Genomic DNA, 22,241 nt, shown 5'->3' with positions numbered 1-22,241 from the left:
TTTCACTACGACACTGATACATTTACACTGAATAAACATTTCGGAACAGATATGTGGTGTAGTGGTGTGCGGTCCAGACTGGTCAGCGGCAGAAATAGCAATCCCAGACCTGAAACCTCAAACCAAATTCAGTTGCCACCAGCCCACATACCACACTTTTCTAATTAACCAATAAAACAATTCTACTATTAAATTCACCTGTGGCTGTGCATATACAGCCACTGAACACGCACTTTGCTTGTGCAGGGCCTCTGCCCTGTCACAAGCTAATTATTACAATTAAAAGAAACAAGAGTATTCTGACAGAAATGTAAATGACGTTGATCCTTTTGGACAGACTCCAAAACAAGACGTCTTATGAAACAAAACCCAAATTACAGTAGATGGTATATTGTTACAGGAAACTGTAATACCCTCTATATACAGCTGCAGCATGCTCCAGTACATTGTATTATAATATACCATGCAACGAGCTAGAGGGATACCAAGCAGTGTGAATCTTGTACCTTAAGCACTGACTGTAAATGCAAGCCACTATAATGCAGAGCAGGAATTGTCGACTTCACTAAAAATCACCCATCGCTGTTAAACATACAGTGCGGCACAAGGAAATACTGAGATACTGAAATTCAATGACAAATGCTTTGACTAGAAGTCTTTTTCAAGTTGAATTTTAGTTTCTTTAATAGTTCTTAATTCTGCATCAAAAAAAAAAATCACTGCCTAAATCAGCAACACCTTTCCAAGTGACACAAGCAGCAAAGGAAGTCCAGAGGTCAGGGGTTTAACAGCCCCAGAGTGGACATGTATCACATTAACTTGTCTCCTTTCGCCTTTGGTACACACAACTCAGTATGCAATATGAATCTGATTAGGATGTTAAATGCAATCCATTATTTTATGAAGAGAGTACTCCACAGACGGAGTTTTATGAACCTTGCGCCTGCTTTGAAGTTGTTTTATGGATTACCAGATTGAGACCTCCTCCACAATGACAAACTGGGTGATGACGGGAAAATAGACGAGAGGCGCGTCCGGGACGGTCCTTGAATTTCTAGCGGGTTTGTGGATCGTTAATCATGTTTTGGCCTTTGTACCCAAGAGAGAAGATTATCTGAACACAGGAACAGATTTCAAGGAGAACAAATTTAAAAGCAAGTAGCACAAAGATAAGGTCTGCACTCTTACATTAATTTAGAAAAATGATTTTTTATTTCACGGTAAAAAAAGTATTTTTTATTTCACGGAGTTCTGCACATGTATGTCCTCCAACACAAACGCTCACTCTTGTATATTGTATTTAATTTCACAAAGATTATTCGCACCAAATGTATAAAGACTAAATAAACATATTTTGTATTTAAAAGGTAAAACAAATAACTCTAAGTTAGATTGAGGCAATTCTCAACTCCACAACAGGGCAAAGTAGGTCCACGAAGTACTGTTGTATAGCCAGAGGAGCCCTCAAAGGGGTTCTTTACAGCCATCACCATGAGAGAAATACGCACAGCACTCCATGAGTATTCTGTTCAGATAAAAAGGAAGGTAAAGAATGTATGTTTAACATAAATCAAACAGCTTAAATTTGGGGAATTGTTTTCCTTATACCAAGCTCAACATCCACTTATCAACGTGCCGTAATTTGGAACAGTGTATTACAGCCAGTTATTCTGTCGGATTTGAATTAATTAATGCAATATTACAATAATATGTTCAGTAAAACATATATTATATATATATATATATATATATATATATATATATATATATATATATATATATATATATATATATATATATATATATATATATATGTCTGTGATTCTAATGCAGGCACTCTATCCACTTCACCAGAATGCTAATGAAATTTTTTTGGATTTAGCGTATCTGTCTATCAGTTGAAATGGGTAGACTAATACCTTTTAACATTAAAGCCTCAACAGAACACACTACAAAGTAAACTTGTGTAATTGTTTAAGTAATTCAAGTAAAGGCTATATCCTTCACAAATAGCACTACAAATTATACTTACTTATCTGTAAAAGGCAGATCAAATAGCGTATTGTGGGGTTCCTTAGAGTGAAGATAAACTTGGCTAAGAGCTAAAATGCATGCTTTCAAACATAAAAATGGATCTTCAAGTGCATATGGGCACTCGAGTGGCCCTTTAAAACTTCATGAGTAACACGCTTTCAGATGCAGCCTTTTGTCAATTCCAAATGCATTAGCAAACATTTGGGGATTTCAAGCTCTTTTATGTTCTTAACACAGCAAATGGATTAAGATCTTGCACGACAGAAATCGAAAAGACAGAACATAAAACAGGGGGCAAAGAGAGACACAGACAGCTACAAGGCATGAGTGCGCCTTCAACCCCGACTAAGAGCTACTTACAAAAAAACAAAGCATATACACTGCCCAGGTGAAAATGATGGCGTCACCAGCCTGGAGACAGAAGGGCTGAGGTGGGACATGTACTGCCCTTTTTATCCCATGTAGACTGCTTACTTATGCAATTTCTTGGTATCCCTGATTAGCTTTCATCAAAAGTTTATTTTTCTATCACAGTGCAGTGGTACCCCAAAACCATTTTTGGGGATTTTGTCTTTTTGTCTTTTGGTTTTTATCTTCCAGTTTTTCAAACGCAGGCCCCTGCCACACTAAATATCTTTGCTTTAATCTGAAACCATACAATATGAATGAATGCAAGACAGATCTGAAACGGCACCCGATAACAGTAATATTCACTCAGCAGCGTTGAACAGGAAAAAGTCATTGATGTTTGATCTCACTATAAAACGCTTGCTGTATAAACATTTATATTACATACAATGCAATGTACTGCCGTTTTATTACCGTGCACAACACATTTCTTGCAAGTCCAAAATCATTTTGCAAAATACCACTGTTGATTGAGCATCAATAAATGAAACTTACCTCCATCAAACTTGAATGCACTCCTATGAGGTAGGGCATGGGGGCACTGCAAAATAAACAACAAGATACTCGTCAAGATGGGTGGGATGTTCAGAGCAGCTGCATGTGGAGCAGCAACAGGGCGACACTGACGGCATGTCAGGAGTGATGAGTTTTCAGTTCAGATTCAGTTCAGTCTGTATGGAGTCGCTCTCTCAGTCTCTGAATTCTGTATTGTAAAAGCTTGTTACAAGTCAGGATGGGCAAGACAGCAGAAAAAACAGACTTTGACAAAGACACCACCCCCAAAGTCCCCGGAGGGATGGTCATGTATACCTCCAGAACTTGTCTTGGGAACCATAAGGTAGGGCATGAGAAGTATCTCAGCACACACTGCCTCCATTTGAGCAAGTTGCATATTTTAAACATTACTGACTAAAATCAACATAAAAAACCTTCTTGCAAGCCAGGTGCCTACAAAGGTAAGGAGTGCTGCAGTATACTGCACTGTCACCAATAGAAAATCTGTTAAGTAGTTTTTTTTATACATAGTGCATCGTAAGTAGGGGTTCTGATATGTAACTGATGTTTTATTTGTTAAGAATATGGACCCAATTTTAATCAATATCCCTCTATTTCTGATTAAAACAGTTCTTTAAAATTGAAAATGTAACCTAAAAACACCCCAAAAATAAACCACAAAAATCAGAACCTAACCTAAGGCAGCTAACCTGAACCATAATGAAACAACGGTTACTTGTTTCAAACTGATAATTCAATAGAAGAATTTAACCATATTTCAATGTTTTGAGAGGAATAGACAAAGATAAGAAATGTAAGGAAATAAAACTGGCAAACAGAGGGAAATCAGCAAATAAATAAGTCGCTAAGGAAAATCAGTGTAATCCCCTTTATTTGTCTGCCATTCTTAGATCTGATTTCACTACAGAGTCATTCCTGATCAAGTGGACCACATATTGGGGATGTGTTCCCTCCATTTGTGTTTGACCTAAACCACATACGATGGAGAAAGGGTTGCATGGTGGCGTGTGCATTGAAAAGCAATACTGTGTAGCTCATGTATGATGAGAACATGGCTGAACTTAAACATGGCCACTTTGATGACCTACTGAACTAATTTTTCTCCATGTGGAGACAAGGGCTTTTTCAGTGACCAATGGTCACTTAAAAGGCTACAGTTCTGCTCAATCTCTAATAAGAGAGAGGACATGGATATAACGGTAGAGAAATGAGACAGTGCAGAACATGTCTTTGTCTGAGCTGCCTGCATCCTTAGGAATGCTCCTGTATCAGAGAGAGTGGCCCTTCCTCCTCCAGGTCACACTGAAATGAGCATGTTTCTAATTAAGCGCTTTCAGGAACACGACAGCTTCAATGTCAAAGGAGCCAAGACTCGGCCACTGCAGGAAGTCTTAAGAGTGCAAAAACGTCTCATCTCGTGAAGGCCCGGCTGGTGTAATGAAAGGAAGCAGAGCGACTGCTGGTTTCTATAAATCCAGACAATTTGTTAATGTGTTGAGGAGTAAAGCAACCTGTCACCTCCTAGCATATATAAAGAACTTGGATCTGTAAAACCTAATTAGCGGTACCATGTCTCCTTTTCAATCTTCTGAAACAAGACTAGAATTTCAAGCTGAAAATGAAAACTGGCGCTGTTCAATTAACATATCAAAATACACTCTGCTTTTGTGGAGATATTAGGAACAAAAAAATATTCCTATGCATGCCACAGCAACAAGGAGTTACCTGAAATGAATAGCAAAAGTAATACTGAATCATCCTTTGTTAAATAAGATAGGACAGTATTTTTTTTAAGCAAACAACCTCAACCTGTATTTAAATGTGATAGTTTTCTTATCTGAGAACTTCAAAAATGACTTTGCCTAATCAGCATTACGTTACATGATTATATACTTTATACGTCAATTTTCAGATGTTGACAGTATAAAACATAACCTAATTTAGCTAAAGTAGTTTCCTACAAGAACAAAACACATTGTGCGTGAATTTGTATTTCCGTGCAGAGAAGGCAAAAACAGAACTAGCAACCTGAGCATTTTCATTTCAGACTAATAGAAATAACATACATTCATCATTTTTACAGATATCATAGACATGTGCGCACAGTAGACCACAAGCTAAAAGCTATTTCTCTTGTCTTACAATGTCTTGTTGCTAAAGTTCTGTGATTGGATTATGTCTACCAAGATGATTCATTTACACAAACAGTATTTAAGTAAAAAATGTGTTGCAGTTTTCTTTACTAAATTTTGAAAGGAACTTAAAAATACTTTAGCTGTATGAAGCTGTGACCAGAGCCAGATTGCAATTCAGTAACGTATTAAATCAATAGTTCAGACTGTAATTCAGTGATGTACTGAATCAATAGCTTTGAATTTCCTTTCTTTGTTAAACATTATTTCTTTAGCAATACAAGATATGTTGAGTTTTTTCATCAGACACAAATGTTAACACAATACTGTGTTTAGAGTCAGACAGTGTAGTACGAGTGATTTAGGTTTGGGGAAAAATCAGAATTTTAATTAGCAGATACATTTTCCCCTCTTTGAATAACCCTAATTAAAACTAAGGTACCTAATGGGCCTGCAGATAAAAATCTGCTCCTTACAAAACAATGACCAGAAACATATTGTCGAGTTTATGTAAACACATGCAAAGAGCTGCCAGTTATTTAGGACAATATATTTATGCCATCTAAACTGCTGTTAAATTAATTCAGTCAGACAATTACAATGTGTGATTACCAATTTAATTAAAGATCACGTCAGGTTGAATTAGTCAGCTGTAGCGTACTGTAAGTTAATTTGTAATTAGAGGCTTCTTGGTAATTACTGGTTGGAGAAGCAGATTTATTTAACTTATTATTTATTGAATACACAGATACATTCGGATTGAAATTGCAGGGCTTCTTTTTCTAAAGGTAGGTCTGCACCTGTGCTCCTCAGCAGCAGCTTCTAACCCTCTTTTACCACATATTTTGTGTGAAAGCCGTTGAAAATTTCAAACCCCAAGGAGGAACAGCTCCTGCCATCTTCACGCAGTGGTTTTGAAACCTTAAGCCAGCAGGCACCTGAAGAGAAGCTGGCAGCCACTGCCTTCATGTGTTAATTACACATGCAAAGCTTATTATGCAAAGAAAGGGCACCTGCTGGCTCCGAAAATGAATAGAGTCTGCCCTTCCTGTGCAGCGAGTAAATTGAAGGCTCATTTCGACTCGAGATAATAGTTTTCAGATTGCATTTTCATGTATCCCTGAGACGGGGACATACTTAACATTTAAATCATCCACAGGGGAGCGACGCTCCTTCAGATTTAAATGTTTAGAGCTTCTGGCACTTCACTTAAAACTCTGCTTATCCCCGCTGGCTCCTTCATTCAGCCTCAGCAGAGGTTGTTAGTCAAAGGTAAAGCAGGTTACAAAGAATACAGTTCTGTAATCAAATTACCAGCCCTGGATAATATTTTCCAAAGCCAATTCACAATAATTCCTCCTCACTGAAGAAAAACTATGCAGGTTAAGAAATAATTAAACAGAGGAACAATGTTACTTCAAGGCATATTCTGATGTTCAATTCAAAAACAAAAGAAATGGAGAGAAAAATTTGGTGCTTAGGCTATAAATATTCCTTCTTACTAAAGGCCTCACGAAGAGTTTAAAAATATGTAATTGACACATTGATGATTAGGCCCCTTCCTGTCATCTTCCTTTAAGATGTATAAACAAACAAGAAGTGGTCTTTGTGAAGAGTTGTTAGATAAACACACCAATCACTGGATGTGCACAGTGGGTCCCAGCCAAGCACACACTGCACAATGTTAAACACAGTAACGAGGGGTTTACGGACAGTAAATGAAGAGAGGAAGAGGGTGTGTTTTGGATATCTCTTTGTAGTCGTTTTGAGTTTCAAATGAAGAGGAACAACCTGAAAAAACGAGAATTGTGCGAGCTGTCGCTAATCCATCTCAAAAGATTCGGCCAAATACCGAACCGAAGCTAGAAAAACTATCAAAAAAACTGTTGAATGAATAACAGACTGGCAGCTACTGACAAGGGACACGCAAAATCTAGTTTTGAGCCTTTTAGTTAATAGTATTATTATTAACGAATGGAAATATATCCCTGAATATGATTTCAGTTTGAAACTTACACAATTTACCACTATCCTCCTCTCTCCACAACAGAAACGTCAAAATACAGAACCGTTTACTTTACCTTTAAAAGAAAAGTGAGCTGCATCTATGCCATAACCCTCAATTTTCTATTGACATTTAAACCTGTGTCACCTGATCTGAGATAGGGTTGCCAAAAGGCTCCAGAATCTCGGGACACTAAGGCAGGTCAGGTTTAGTAATTCACCTCTCTAAACTGGAATGTATTCAGTAAAGTGAGCGTAAATTGTGTGAACTCTTGGTAAATTAATTTAATTGTTTTACTTAATTGTTACTAAAAGCACACACCTGCCTGCGAGGATCATTTCAGACTTTCAGAGACTGGACGGGACTGTGTGAAGCAAGAAATATTTAGTATTTCTCTCATGGGGGCGGAGACAAAGTCTGACTGATGAAGGGGCTCTTAAAGGAGGAGCTTTGATATAAGTGCTCAGGTAATTCTCGGCTGCAGAGGTCCACCGAGCGTCGACGCCTTAGCCCATGAGGGGCCCAAAACGCCTTTGTATGCTTTCCCGCGGATATCGCTGCTCCCTGCCTTCTACGAGAAGGTCAGGAGAGACAAGGCTACAGTTCTCCTGGTGGCCCCCAGATGGCCCAGTAGATTCTGATTTTCAAACCTCTGCAAACTGCTGCAGGGCCATCCCTGTGTGATCCCGCTACACATGGATCTCCTCAGTCAGGCGAAAGGCACCTCTGGCACCCAGAATCAGGCACACTCCAACCGTGGATCTGGCCCCTGAGCGGGACCGTCTGTCCGCCTTAGGGCTCGCAGATGCAGGCATCAGTACACTGCAGAATGCTAGGGCTCCTTCCACAAGAGCACTGTATGCCTATAAGGTGAAGTATTTTCAAAATTGGTGCATGACCCATTTATTGCACTATAGCAACTATTTTGCAGTTTCTGCAAGATCTGTTAGAGGCAGGTAGATCCCCTTCTACATTGAAAGGGTACCTAGCAGCCATATCTGCATGCCACATCTCCACTGAGTCAGTGTCCCCGGGCGCTCACATACTAGCGACCTGTTTTCTGAAGAGTGCTCGGCAGTTACGTCCTCCTACGAAGGACGTCCTCCCCGAATGGCGCCTAGACGTGGTACTGGAGGCTCTCACTAAGGCCCTGTTTGAGCCTATACAATCCATAGAGTTGAAATACCTCTCTATGAAGACAGCCTTTTTGTTAGACATCACCTCCGTTAAGTGGGTCAGTGAGCTACAGTCTCTGTTAGTGCACAGTTCCTGTATGCCTGTTTGGGACAATGAAAACAGGGTATCATTGCGCACCAAACCTGCTTTCCTCCCTAAGGTGATTACGACTTTTCACTTGAATCAATCAAATAGAACTAGAGGCTTTCCATCTCCCTCCTTTTGCGGAGGAGACAGACCAGAGATTGAATTCCCTTTACCCTGTTAAGGCATTGAGAGGTTATAGGGATAGGATGAGAGCGCTGCATCAGTCTGACCAGCTCTTCATCTGTCATGGGAAAAGGTCCCATTGGATTGTGGACACAGTCTCGACTGTGTATACTAATGCTGGCCTACCCCCACCTGGAAGGGTGGCCGCACACTCTACTACAGGTGTGGCTATGCCATGGGCCCTCTTTAGAGGAGCTTCATTGACTTTGCACTGTGGCTAGCTGGGCTACGTTGCATACATTCACCAAATTTTACCGACTTAATGTGGTAGATCCCTCTATGCCTTTATTAAGCACAAGGGTCTTTGAGGATGCACGCTCACGCCACCAACACTATTTAGCAGTAGCGAGACGTCCCTCGTATGCTGTCCACACATACTCCCTTGCAACGAGTTTCATATACATTCCCAAAGGTATTGGTTGGCAGTTGTCTGAAAGAGCAGATGACCACCAAACCTTGCGAGGAGATATCCTGTGCATGTGCAGCATGTCAACAGTTGAATTAGAAGAACAGTATTGGATTTTCTATTCTAAATCATTTAAAAACATTGCTGTTTTCAGAAAAACAATATTTAGATTCAGTTTTTCAAAAACAACAGCATTCTTAAAAGTTGAACTACAAATTGGTATCTAATTACTCCTGTAAAAACGTTCTGCATGACAGTTTCAGTAGTAGTACCAGTAATAATAATATTAAAAACTTTTTAGATAATGTCTCACTCACAAGGTATTATAGGATACAGTGACACTAGTACAATACTGATTCCAAAGGGAGTACAGGTGGCATTTCAGACAGTATTATACTGTATTACTGTTCCCTCCAGTGTAAATGCAGTGTAAATAAATAAAGCCCTTACCAGCAGTAGTCAATTAGATGTTGTGGGAGAACAGGAATGTAAACATGTTGCCAGTACATGGGGTATAACATTGCTGCCGACCCATGGACACAGGCAGTTAACTGCAAACAGAAGAAACACAAGTATGAATGTTAATACAGTATGAACTACGGGCTTCATTACTAGAAGAATGCCTGCTCAAAAAAATAAATGCACAAATAAATAAATAAAGACTGACAAACAGAACCCTATATCCCGCAGCAACCCATCACATTTCCTAAACATATACATGTAGCCAGGGAATACTACAGTATGTTCCTTTAATGTGGTTAAACATGGGGATGTCATTTCACCCATTACTGATTATTCCTCCACTTCTTGTACATTTCCTGGAGCCTCCTTGTGATTCAAGCAGACTTCCTCGAAGATGTGCCTGTCTGTGCTGCTTTACAACCCACAGCACAATCCAGAGGCCATATCACACGATCAGATGTTCCACTGTGAAACGGGGTGTTCCTTCATTGCCCTACGAGGAATGCCCCAGACCAGAACAAAATGATGAAAAAGAAGACTTCTTATCAAAATCTGAGGCGAGAAGAGACCAACAATACTTTCAAAACATGTTTATACTATCTATGCATATCTATGTGAAATTAGACCATGTACTGATTTTGCAGGCCTACTATTGTTAAAGTGTGTAAGAATGCACAAAGTGCTACCCGTAGAAGAGGGACTTGTCACAGCTTCTCTTTCACATTTACAATGATAGAAAATCCAACTTTGGCTAGCCATTGATTTTAAACATGCAAGAACTGACTCATTTTCAACCAGACAGATTGATTTAGAAGACTGTAATGCTGGTACAACAGCTGTTTATTTAAAAATATTTAGTACATCTGAAGTCCATTTAAAGAAAAATTATACAGTCAATTTAATAGTGTCTTAAATAGATATAGTTAGCCTAGACCTGTGCTCTTTTGTATTGACCTGGGTGTAACCACGGAAAAAAAGACTCCAATTACATAGCACTACTATTCACTCCAGGTTTTTATATTAGCTTAAAGCTGCAGTGTCCCACAGACTTTGAATTTTACACTAAATTGTTATTCCTGGGTGAACATTTTCTGCATTCTCCCTAAGTATAGCTGCTGGTGCATTTGTTTCTTCAGATGTTGCTGCCTTACAAGGGGTAGTGGTGTCTGTTAGAACAGGACAAGTTGATAAAAAGAAACATCTGTGTTATCCTCTGAGGACATCTTCGGATACTGTTTAAAACATTCTGATTTTAGGTTTTTATATATATATATATATAACCCAATATTACTAAACAATTCATGCAGTTGTTTTTTTAGATTCATAGCATGTACATACAGAGGGTCCTCATAAACAAGAGTTTATGGGATTAAAGCAAAATGCAGGAGTGTATGGTAGAAGTGAATAAAGGCAATTCTTGTGTTCACCATGTAGAACGTGACACACAGACACGAATAAGGACCCTGCACATCACTAGGAAAGTGCTTTCCAATATACAACTACAAGCACAGCATACTGTACAACAACTAAACTGACAGTCCCTACAATAAGCATCATCGTGCAGTTTCTGACCAAATCCTAGCCTCCCCAAATTAGGCTACCGACACATCATCTTGAAAAACAAGCTCTGTAACTCCTAATGTTCTAAATGCTAACATTCTCATGATAGTGAACAAGATAACATTTAACCACAAGTGATGCACTGCCACTACAGATTGGGACCCCCAAAAAGCTCTAGACCATGAGTGCAGGCGACCATGGTTACGCCCAGAAAAATAAAGTGTGCAACAGTTAAATGTTTTGTTTTATTTGCATAATATCTTGATAGCAATATCTCAAGTGCTTATACCAGATCGAGTTCTTATTTAATGTTCTGCCTGTGTTATACCCTATGGTTTGTGTTGTTAAGTAACAGGACAGAGGCTGGGCATGAACCTGCAAAGTCACACATCACACATGAGCGCCTTAACCATTATACAATTACTGCATTTGTGGTTATGAGTATTTGACCTCATCTCATCTCGCAGACAGGGACAGAATCTGTAATGGCAGTGCATCACACAACACTGCTGGTTATCAATCTCTGTTGTTGTTTCTGCAACATCATTACAAACTATGGCAGCAAATGTTTTCGTTTTCAAATCACTGGGTGCGCTTCTGAGAAGACTCCAAAAATGAGAATTTCTAAAGCGAGGTGTGCAGCTACATTCTCCTCTGTAACTGTGGTTTTGTAAAGAGATTATCCATCTACTAACTCCCAGTGGGTCCAGTTCAACCGTGGGAAGAAATTACAACTGCACATCCCTTGTGGTTATTTCTAAAATCAACTCACTTCAGAAATTCATCGTTTAGGGATCATGGTTAACAAAAAATAGTCATTAAGCCTGGTAAATAATGATCTAAGCATGTACAGCATTAGAGAATTACACATAACACAAACAAAAGGTACCATACATGGTAGAACATATCCCTTAACCCTTACATTATACTCTTTAAAGAATTTGAACATACGCAAGGCTTCAGATTCCTTCCTGAAGTGTCAATGTTTGATTTAATCATACTTAATGTCAAAATAAGACCAAATGACAATCATTGTCCTCCACATAACCCTAAGTGGTTGATGCCTGGACCTGTCATCTTTTCCTGCATCACTCAACTCAAACGTGATGGCAGCAGGTCAAGCATTTGTCTTTAAAATGAATACTGTCAAATCAAATTGTGTGCCACAAGCAAATCGGGTAACACTTTCAAAATGTAACATGACTGGGCAACAGGCCCCGTCATTAAGGAAGATACTATTAAAAGCACTTTTCTTTCTAGGGTATATTGAATGCACCCTTTGGTTGTCTTCATTATTTTAAAGGCATTTTCAAGGCACTTTATAACAACTACATTACTTTGAATACTTAATTTTCTACTGCTGTTTCATAATCATATATATATATATATATATATATATATATATATATATATATATATATATATATTTTTTTTTTTTTTTTTTTTTAACCAGGCTTACAAATGAATGAGCTGCTTTTGAAAAGACCCCATGAAACCAATATTTCTTAAGTGGTTTCAGAAATGGCTGCTACAGGTGTATAATGTGCTATGCCTTGTGTGAGTTATTATACATTGACACTGCGGCAGCTTTTTAAATTACTGACACAAAAGGGTTCATTTTTTTTGTTTTATACTTACCGAACTTGACAGAATATAAAGCCAATACCTCAACGCATTAGGCCTTTATCATCTGGAAACCAAAAAGTCACATAAACCCAATAGGGCAGTCACTGTAGGTCGAAGTGAAAAGCTTTGTGCACAAGGAATTTCCATGAAACTCTTTGTAAGATATTTGTAAGATGGGGCTGATTCTCAAAGCCTTTTACTCCAAAAAAGTGAATTACTCAATTACTGAAAAGGAAAAAAACAATAAATAAGCACAACATATATTTAATTTCAGGCAATTTAAGTTGGTTTGTTACTCATTTTGTACCTTTAAGAATGTAATTCACACATTCGAGACTAAAGCTTCGAAAAACAGCACCACTAGTAGCTGAAGTGCATTGAAAAAGCTTCCTAGAAAGATATATAGTACACAGTACATGTTTCTGTGGTAGCTGAAAAAGTTCTCAGCTTGTTCAGTCTCTCTTGACAGGGAAGTACAGTAACATTAGGTAACGTGAGTTTATTACTCACTGATATTCTCAACAATGCCTGTTTCTTTTAAATAGGTATAAGCAATAGCGGTCTCTATCTTTTTCCATCTCATTCTGCATTGGTAGTAAACTGATGTGACTTTTTTTAAATTTAATACTCTATAACCGTTAATATTATTAAAATGTCCCCTAGTATTTGTGATGGATATAAAAGTGAAAGAAAGTCACTGTTGTGGCTTTCTTTCTATACTACTGTATTCATGTGATGTGGTTTTCTGTGACTCACACCTCTAAAGTTAGGGCTGAAGCACTGTATTAATGCATGTTCCACTTGTCTTGCTTTTCTCTATAGAAACACTTAAGACCCACATATTTAAATATAATCTGAGTGATTTTGAACTGCAACTCATGAAGTGGTTAGGTACCAGGAAGCAGCAGCCACTTCCCCTCCAGATTGCTACATTTAAAGTACCTGCAAATCAAAGAAAGACCTTCAGCACAAGAAAATAGATTGTTTTATGCCAGCTCATTGGACAAACAAAAGAAGATGGTGTGCTTATCTGGGGTACCACTGCACCTGTGTGACACATTTTTCATTAGAATGTTTTGCATACACAAATATCTAAATAGGGGTACACAGATATTAAAGGGCCTGAGTGGGAGAAACTGTGCCAAGCCTAGTTGTTCTATTTAACACTGTTATATTTTGGGGCTCACTGCATTTGTGAGAAGGCTTGATCATTAAAATGCTTTGCATTCTCAAGGGGATACAATATGCTATTCTGGGGATACCAGGAAATATATTAAATAAGGTGGCAGGGCGGGATAAAAGGGTAGTAAATGTCCCAGCCTAGTGTATTTTTTTTTGTACCCTGGTAGTATAAAAGATTAATAAAATGACCATTGATGCCTGATCAGAAATTCAATATGCATACATTGAGATACTGAACAGAAATGAGTTCAAACAGAACCGCGGCAGAACCACAAACTTTTTAATAATTAATCACAGGAAATGATTCTCTAATGAAACCTGTTTGAAAGCACCCAGCTTGCAACAAGAGATATTATTACGCATAATGTCTAATTAGAATGCAAGTTCAAGAAAATGATCCCATCAAAATCACACTCGACAGGGAAGCGTGGAAAATCAGTCAGTGTAAATTCTGCCCAAAGTCTTTAGTCACAATGAATATTCACACAAAATAGTTCTCAATCTCTTTTAATTCCAGATAACATGTTGTGCCTTCCAGGGGAAAACCGATCAGATAAACAAAGCTTATTTCACAATCCAACAAAATAATGTAATTTACATTTTTTGTAGATGTCACTGTCAGATTTCATATCCACTTCACAGCGAATCATTTCTGCATCATTTCATATACAATTATCCAAAACTACATATTCTAGAAATAATGTTTGTATATTACAATCCATTTCACTACTGACATAGGCGCTGTTTACATGCACAAGTCATGAACGTTTTCTTCACGTGTTTGCCATACTTTTCAGGAAATGCGTTGCTACGCAGTTCCGATTTAGGAAAAAAAAAATCGTCCGTACCAGTGCAGATTATTGAATTCATAATCTTTTAGGGGAGGGGGTATTTAAATGTCAGTGTCTGATTACTAAGTAGGAAAAGAAAGACTGAATATAGTGAGGAGAGCTTCATGCATTGCCATGAAGATAAAAACATTAACAAGAGAAATTAATCCACGTGTTGTCACGCACATTCTGAATTACCCCGCGCATTAGCTATTTGTTTGTCTGGTTACCTTTCCAACACACACACATATATAAAATATAATTTTACTACTTAAAATTTATATTTGTGGAACATTTAAAAGTTACATTTCATTAACACTAGAACCGCCTTTTACAATACATGTTTTTATTTTGAATATAACCTACATATGCATTTTTTTTTATATTTGCAAGCCTGTTGTTATCTCTACTGGAACTGGCAGCCATCAATTCCTTCGTTTTGTACAATGTAGGAGAGATTTAATCTTGAAGCTAGCCACAGTGCTTCAGCAGAAACATTTCGATCAGAAAGCTGCAGGCTGTAGTACCGCAACCTGGATTCTGTGCTGTGAATGACACATACACACACAAGATTAATCATATGTTACTTGCATTTTAGATTAAAAACTACTTTTGTTTTTACAGTTTTGTATGTGCATATACCAGTTTACACACTAGGTTCTTTTGAAATGTTTATTTTATTTTACTGTTTCATTTTTTGAAGTGGTGCTCTATATGTGGTATGTTAGAAAATAAACCCATATTTAAATATTCATTTAAATATGGCGTTTCGGCTGTGCAGATGTTTGATATGATGTGCTTGAATAAAACTTTTGAGTTGTATCCGATAGTTTGTCTTTCATTTTAATATTAATGGTGTTTAAAATGTACTGTCATGCCGTCAGCGGTTGTAGGTATGAGTATAACTGTGGCGGTTGTAGTGTTGAAGTAGTTCATAAATGTACAGTGTGTGTGTGTGTTGGGGGGATGTCTATGTTTTGTATGGCCTTTCTGCTGGAGATTACATGATATGTCAGAAAAATGGGATCATGACTGCTGAAACCACGTGAGCCACAAGCGCGATTCCTGCTCTGGTTTACATGGGTGAGAAGGCGATTGACACTGCCCTTAAAGTCATGCTACCGAAAGGACGTCCTTTTTCTGTTTCACGATGTATTCGCATGACAACGTCGCACAGTCATGACTGTAGAGTCGATTTTCAAGTGAATGTAAGCCAAGCCATAGTTAACTGCCATTACCACTTTGCGGTCCTATGTCGGACCAGGTCCGACATTACAATTTTCCCTTTCCAGTCTGATGTCAGACCCTGTCCGACATCACCAAAAACTAGTTTTTTCTCTGGAAAAAGCTGAGAAAACCTTTCAATGGCCGAGTGAGAAACCGAACGAAACTGAAAAAAAAAAAAGGGGCGTATCATGCACTAGAATATCAAAGAATATCACAGACATTTACAGACCTTTTATTTGATGTAATAGTAATTGATGTAATAGACTTGGATCACATTATTGAGGAGTTTGGTGAAAAAACGAGTGATCAGGAGAGGATTTATCAGTATGCATGACTATAAGGCTGGAGATACAGGTACTGAGTGTCCTTTTGCGATTCAATGCCTTTTAAACCTGTTTTACTCTGAAAAAAAATATTTTAAACAGCAATTATGAAAATAAGTAAATGATGCGCTTGACAAGCACTGAATAAATGGACTGCAAAGGGTTAAAAGAGCGCTAACCAAAATCCATGTTCTTACCTTACAGTACAGTATTTCGCCACAATTTAATACTCTATAACCATTAATATTATTAAAATGTCCCCTAGTATTTGTGATGGATATAAAATTGAAAGAAAGTCACTGTTGTGGCTTTCTTTCTATACTATTGTATTCATGTGATGTGGTTTTCTGTGACTCACACCTCTAAAGTTAGGACTGAAGCACTGTATTAATGCATGTTCCATTTGTCTTGCTTTTTAAGGCACACTTTATTTAAATATAATCTGAGTGGTTTTGAACTACAACTCATGAAGTGGTTAGGTACCAGGAAGCAGCAGCCACTTCTCCTTCAGACTACTGCATTTAAAGTACCTGCAAATCAAAGAAAGACCTTCAGCACAAGAAAAAGGATTGTTTTATGCCGGCTCATTGGACAAGCAAAAGAAGATGTGCTTACTGTAACTTCCATAATCTGTACGTTTATTAAAAATATATCCATTTAGCAGAATTAGAAGCCATATCATTTTCAACGTAATCTTTTGGCCAATGGCAAACATTACAACAGGCTAGACATTCCACAGTATACAAAGCAGCGCACCGTTTTAATTTGTACTGCGGAGGGTAATTGCATCTCTTCAGCTTAAGTCTCTGTTTAAATTCATGAGTCTTCCTCTCCTTTCTCAAATTCACAAACCCTCTGCATTGAAAGAATCCATCGCCAACATAGGAGGCTTGTTGCTAGGGAGCTGATGTCACTGCCCTGTGACTGTTGCTAGTGTATTGGTGCCACAAGTGAACACCTCATTGGCTAAAATAAAAACCGCTTCAGCAGGTAGATATTTAATTTGCTTTGTGTTATTGTGCAACACGTGTGTATCTGATAAGAGTACGATATTCATGCTTTGGTTTTAATTGTTTCATATTTTTTTAGTTTTTGATGTGCAGTACGAAATAAAACAAGCAGTAATTGTAAGTGAATTTGCCTATATATATTGCAGCTAAGGCATGCGCAGTTAGACTGCAAAAATGGGGAGCCAACTCCAGGACCCTGATATATCCGAATTCGCACTGTAGCAAGGGGTGCGTGTATACACACACACACATTTTCTTACCTTGTACAGTATTTCGCCAAAATCTAATAATCTATAACCCAAAGGGTCTAGGAATAAGAATGCGAAAAGTATGCTCTAAAAAGAAAGTGACTATGTAAAACAAATACATGCATTAAAAACAAATTTAAAAAAGAGAGGATACAAAGAATTATAGAGACGAAAAGAAAAGTGGATAAACTAAAAAGAGATGATCTATTAGATTATTAATAGAGATAAAAAGGTCAAAAAAGTTTTACTCTGAAATTGTGCCTAATATTTCTAAGGCAGTTTGGAAACACTTGCAGACTCTACAAAATTCAGAAAAATTGAAAAAAGTATTTCTTAAGGCCCCAGTTGTGGCATTCAAAAGAGAAGCTAATTTAGGTGATATTTTAGTTCACAGTAAACATAAAATAATAACTGACAGAATAGGTTTTACAAATACTTGCAATAGTACATGTAAAGTGTGTAAATACATGGACAAAAGTAAAAAATATATTCCAAACATAAGAACAGCACATATCCACTAAAAACGAATACCTACTGTAAAAACAGCAATGTTGTTTATGGAATAGCCTGTGAAAAATGTAATGAAATAAAATATGTTGGAGAGGTAATAATAAAATAATTCAGAACTACCTTTCATTAATTAGAAATAAGAAATGAATGAACCAATAGTACAGCACTTCACCCGTCAAGGACATGACAAAAATGACGTAAAGTCTGTAGTATTAGAACAGCTAAAATTAGACAATGCGACATAAAGAAGAATAACTGTTAACTTATTATTTTTTTGTTAAACATCATATGAAAAATGCAAAACAACAACAAACAAAAAAACAGCTATTGTCAGTGCACAGTAGTAGGCAGCATGCAGATCACAGATGCACTAGTTTTCTGGTCAGTTACCACGCTATTCTAATTGAGAAGTGCTGTTACAGCCTGAAAAGGGCTTGGTGTACCCCTGCTGGGGGGTAATTACAGGCTCATAATCTGCACTGATCCACTTTACACCAGTCAGGAGGGAGGGCAGACCCTGTTTATTAGGAATCAAGTGCTTTCTGGGGTGTCCTTAACTCTGGACTTGCAAAGTGTTTACACTAGGAGTTTAATGATTGAATTGTAATTTATTTAGCATCATGAAATAGAGATACATAGTTTTGACAATACACTGAAGCGGTTGTTGCCTTACAGGCTCAGGGCTCCCTGTCACATTTTATTTGTTAGGGCTGAAGCTTTTTCTTTTTCCCTACAAAGCAGCATAAATATGGACAATAATACAATACCGGTATATTTGTCATTCAACAGTGGCTGCTATTTCTGTATGTCTGTAGGGGAAATGTACTACTTGCCAGGGAAAATCATATTTTGCCACTTGGGGTCCTGCATCTGAAGAAGCTTTATGAAAAATTCTGTAAGGTAATTTCAGGCATGTCTTCCAACTCCTTGACTTGAATGTTTTTTTAATTGATATTTATTCATGCTTCTTTAAACAATGATTTTTTGGTTGCTTTCAACTCCTTAGCAACAATTCCTTGAGAAAACATCAAAATTACCTTCCAGTGTTTTTTTTTTTTTTTTTTTTACTCTATGATGAGTTTTATACGTCAGAGGTCATTTGAGTTGATAATCTTGTCTTGTTAGACTAAGACCTAGAAATATTCCCTTTAGTATGCACAGTTGGCCCTTTTGGTATAGGTTTCTTCCAATGGCACTTTGATCAGAAACAAGACGACACACTCTTATACCAAGGCACAGGGTATGCATCCATATCTTTAGAATTGGCATTGGTACATGTCAGTAACAGATGTACTGGAAGGATTTGAAATCTGCCATTTAGGTTGGCTTACATTGGCATTATGATTTGTAACATCTCATTTGCACTAGCCAAATTATCACTCTTTCCCATTTTCTGCAGACAGTCTTTTGAATCTTTGCTTGTATTTTATACTTCAATTTCAAAAACAGCACTAGATGAAAAGTTGCTGCTGCTTCCTGCTACCTTGTTGGTGATCAACGTCACTGCAGTGGTCTCGCTGCAGCTGGACCATGTGACAGAGCAAACGAACCAGGATGCAGCAACTGTAGCGTAACACTGGAAAGCACAATAAAAGAGGGTCAAGCAATCATTTCAAAGCTCATAGGAGATAAGACAATGCTACTTAAATCTTCGGTAAAAGTAGCAAAACAAAATAAAACAACTACAATTATTTTACCTGCTCTTACAAACATGTACAACATGTTACACACACTATTGTGTAGCTTATGGGCTGTCTACATCACGGTTTAATTTGAAATATCTAACTTTCAAAAGCCCCCATTATAAAGGGATCTGTGGTTATCAGTATGAGGCTGAATCAAACTGCTCTGTGCGTCCCATGAACACTTTGTCAAACCCAGAGATAAAGAAAAAGAAAAAAAGGTGGGCAGTTTGTAGGAGTAAAATTCCTAATCCAGTCTAGGTAATGGAGAGATCAGGCAGCTAGTGCACTTCTACATGCGTAACATTTCTAAAAAGATATTTGGTTTTAAATCTCAGGGAAGATATTTTGCTACTTTAATAACTTCAATAAGGAAATACTGCATGTGGGATGAAACTGAATCATAGATCTTTCACCTAGTTAAATACACCAAATTCCAGCCACATGTGTAATTGATTTGAACAATATCTGAGATACAATTGAGTCAGAATACAATTATCAAAGCCCCCTCCCCACCCAAACATTTAACAACAAAGGTCTTACGTGTGACTAAACCAAGTCTTTGTCTACTTAGGAAGTGCTATTAAAACAAAAGAGTCTGGCACATTAAATCCCTGCTTTACTACAAATAATAATAATAATAATAATAATAATAATAATAATAATAATAATAATAATAATAATAATAACATGGACACGCTAGCATCTTGCCATTAGTGAGACAATGTATGGTGTTTTGTCCATCTCTCGTTTTCTTGGTGACTTTCCAACTACTAGATCTTGTCTTCTGCTGTGCACAGTTTGAAATAACATTTTAAACAAAGGCTGTGTGTTGTTCATACAGCTGGTCATGCAGACACACATGCAGTGTGGCCCTGGCTGCAGCCCAGCATACTGTACAGGCCCTGTCTTCTTTCACTTAGTGTGGATCTGGCTCTAGCCCAGTATACTGTACAGGCCATGTCTTTCACTTGCGCTTACTAAGCCTGTGGCCACCCAGCCTCATGTTTTAAAATAAAAATATATGTTTGCTCTCTTTCAAAACTGCACCTAACGGAAGTGTGAAACAGCAATATGTGTACCTTATGGCAACATCATGTAGCTTCACTCACTGTAAGCTATGACTCAGCCCTGCAGCTCATTCAGATGACATTTCGACAGCCGTCCAGTCCCTCAGGCGCTTGGGCAGGATTCAGTTGTGCTTCTGTGAGACAAAGGCGGCCTCCAGCTTCCCCAGCAGAAATCACCACAAAGCTCCACAGATGGCTGGCTTGGCTATAGACCTTTCAGAAGCATCCGTCAGAGCTTTGAGAAGGGCAACCCCGTGGTTCAGCTTAACCCTCCCAGGCGTCAAAATAGCAAATTTGTCCTTGTGACACAGAGAGAGAATGAATTCTAGTCAACAATCTCCCTCCCGACCTGTGAGGGCGCTGTGTAACAGGAACAGCGTGCCCAGGAATGGATGGTTTGGCAGGTCATTCCAGGGTCAGTCAGATGCCAGCCATCCATGAAGGGGGCGGAGCCACAATACCAAAAGTCATTGCCTTAATGCGGCAAGCGATGTCTCAGTCATCTTCTAAGTGCCTATGAATATTGCAGCTAAGGCATATGCAGTTAGAGAGTAAAAATGGGGAGCCAACTCCAGGACCGCGATATATCCGAATCTGCAGTATAGCGAAGGACGAAGAATGGTCCACAAAGTTTTACATGCAGTATGTCGTTATAATACATTTGTTATGCATTCCTTTACTAATTGACGGTGTTTGCAGTCTGTCTGAGGGGTTCTGTTGCTTCAACATCGAATTCTAAATATGCCGTTACCTGGCTTTCAGTTTGCCTGGAGCATTCTTAGTGTCAGCACTGAGGAGACTGAACTGAAACTCTGGTGTTTTCAGTTTGGTCTACTGCCAAGGCTGCTGTGGCCACTGGCTGTGTACGAGGTTTCTTTGACAACAGTTGAGAAGCTGGAAGCTTTAATCAGTTCATATGTCAGGAAATGGTTTGGAGTTCCATGCTGCCTCAGCAGAGTGGGACTTTATGGTAAAGGAATACTGCAGCTACTAGTCTCTGATCTAATCGAGGCGTTTAAGTGCGCCAAGGTCCGACAGGAAATGGCATTCGTAGATGCACTTGATAAATGCGTAAGGGAGGCACACCTGTGTTGAAAACTGGAAGAAAGTGGTGGCAAAGAAAGCTGTGGAAGCTGCAAAGGCTGCCCTTCAAATCAGTGATATTATGGGGCAAGTTCAGCATGGAAGAGGAGGTCTTCGTCTTAGTTCAGCTCCTCCTACATGGCACAACGCAACCCCAGCTCAACGGAGGAAGCTGGTAGTCAACAAGGTGCAAAAGCAGGAGGAGAAGATCAGGTGTGTAAAGGCCGTTTCCCAGGCCAAGGAGGGAGAATGGATGAGATGGGATAGTGTGAAAAAACGCAAGATTGGCTGGCAAAACCCATGGACAATGGAAAAAAGCAGAATATGTTTCCTCATCAGATCAACATATGATGTTCTCCCATCAATGAACAAATTAAAATAAACAAATCCCCTGGGCCGGATGAGATCCTCCCAATAGTACTCAAAGAAATGAAAGAAGTTATTTACAAACCGCTAACCAAGATCATGCAGCAGTCTCTTG

General features: G+C 38.3%; 1 protein-coding gene across 7 annotated transcripts in view; it reads right to left on the bottom strand.

The window, feature by feature from the left end:
• LOC121303562 (DENN domain-containing protein 1A-like) overlaps positions 1-22,241 on the bottom strand; it is a 293,214-nt gene that overhangs the window by 122,268 nt on the left and 148,705 nt on the right. For all 7 annotated transcript variants that reach the window (XM_041234341.1, XM_041234346.1, XM_041234344.1 and 4 more), the window contains 2 exons: positions 9,398-9,498; positions 2,938-2,983 (listed from right to left, as the gene is read on the bottom strand). In XM_041234341.1, the coding sequence (XP_041090275.1) occupies positions 2,938-2,983; positions 9,398-9,498 (147 nt within the window). The remainder of the gene's footprint in view (positions 1-2,937; positions 2,984-9,397; positions 9,499-22,241) is intronic.

Source organism: Polyodon spathula, chromosome 33 (genome assembly GCF_017654505.1).
Source record: "Polyodon spathula isolate WHYD16114869_AA chromosome 33, ASM1765450v1, whole genome shotgun sequence".
Taxonomy (NCBI): domain Eukaryota; kingdom Metazoa; phylum Chordata; class Actinopteri; order Acipenseriformes; family Polyodontidae; genus Polyodon; species Polyodon spathula.
The sequence above is the reverse complement of the archived record's forward strand: the minus strand, read 5'-3'. Positions and strand labels throughout refer to the sequence as shown.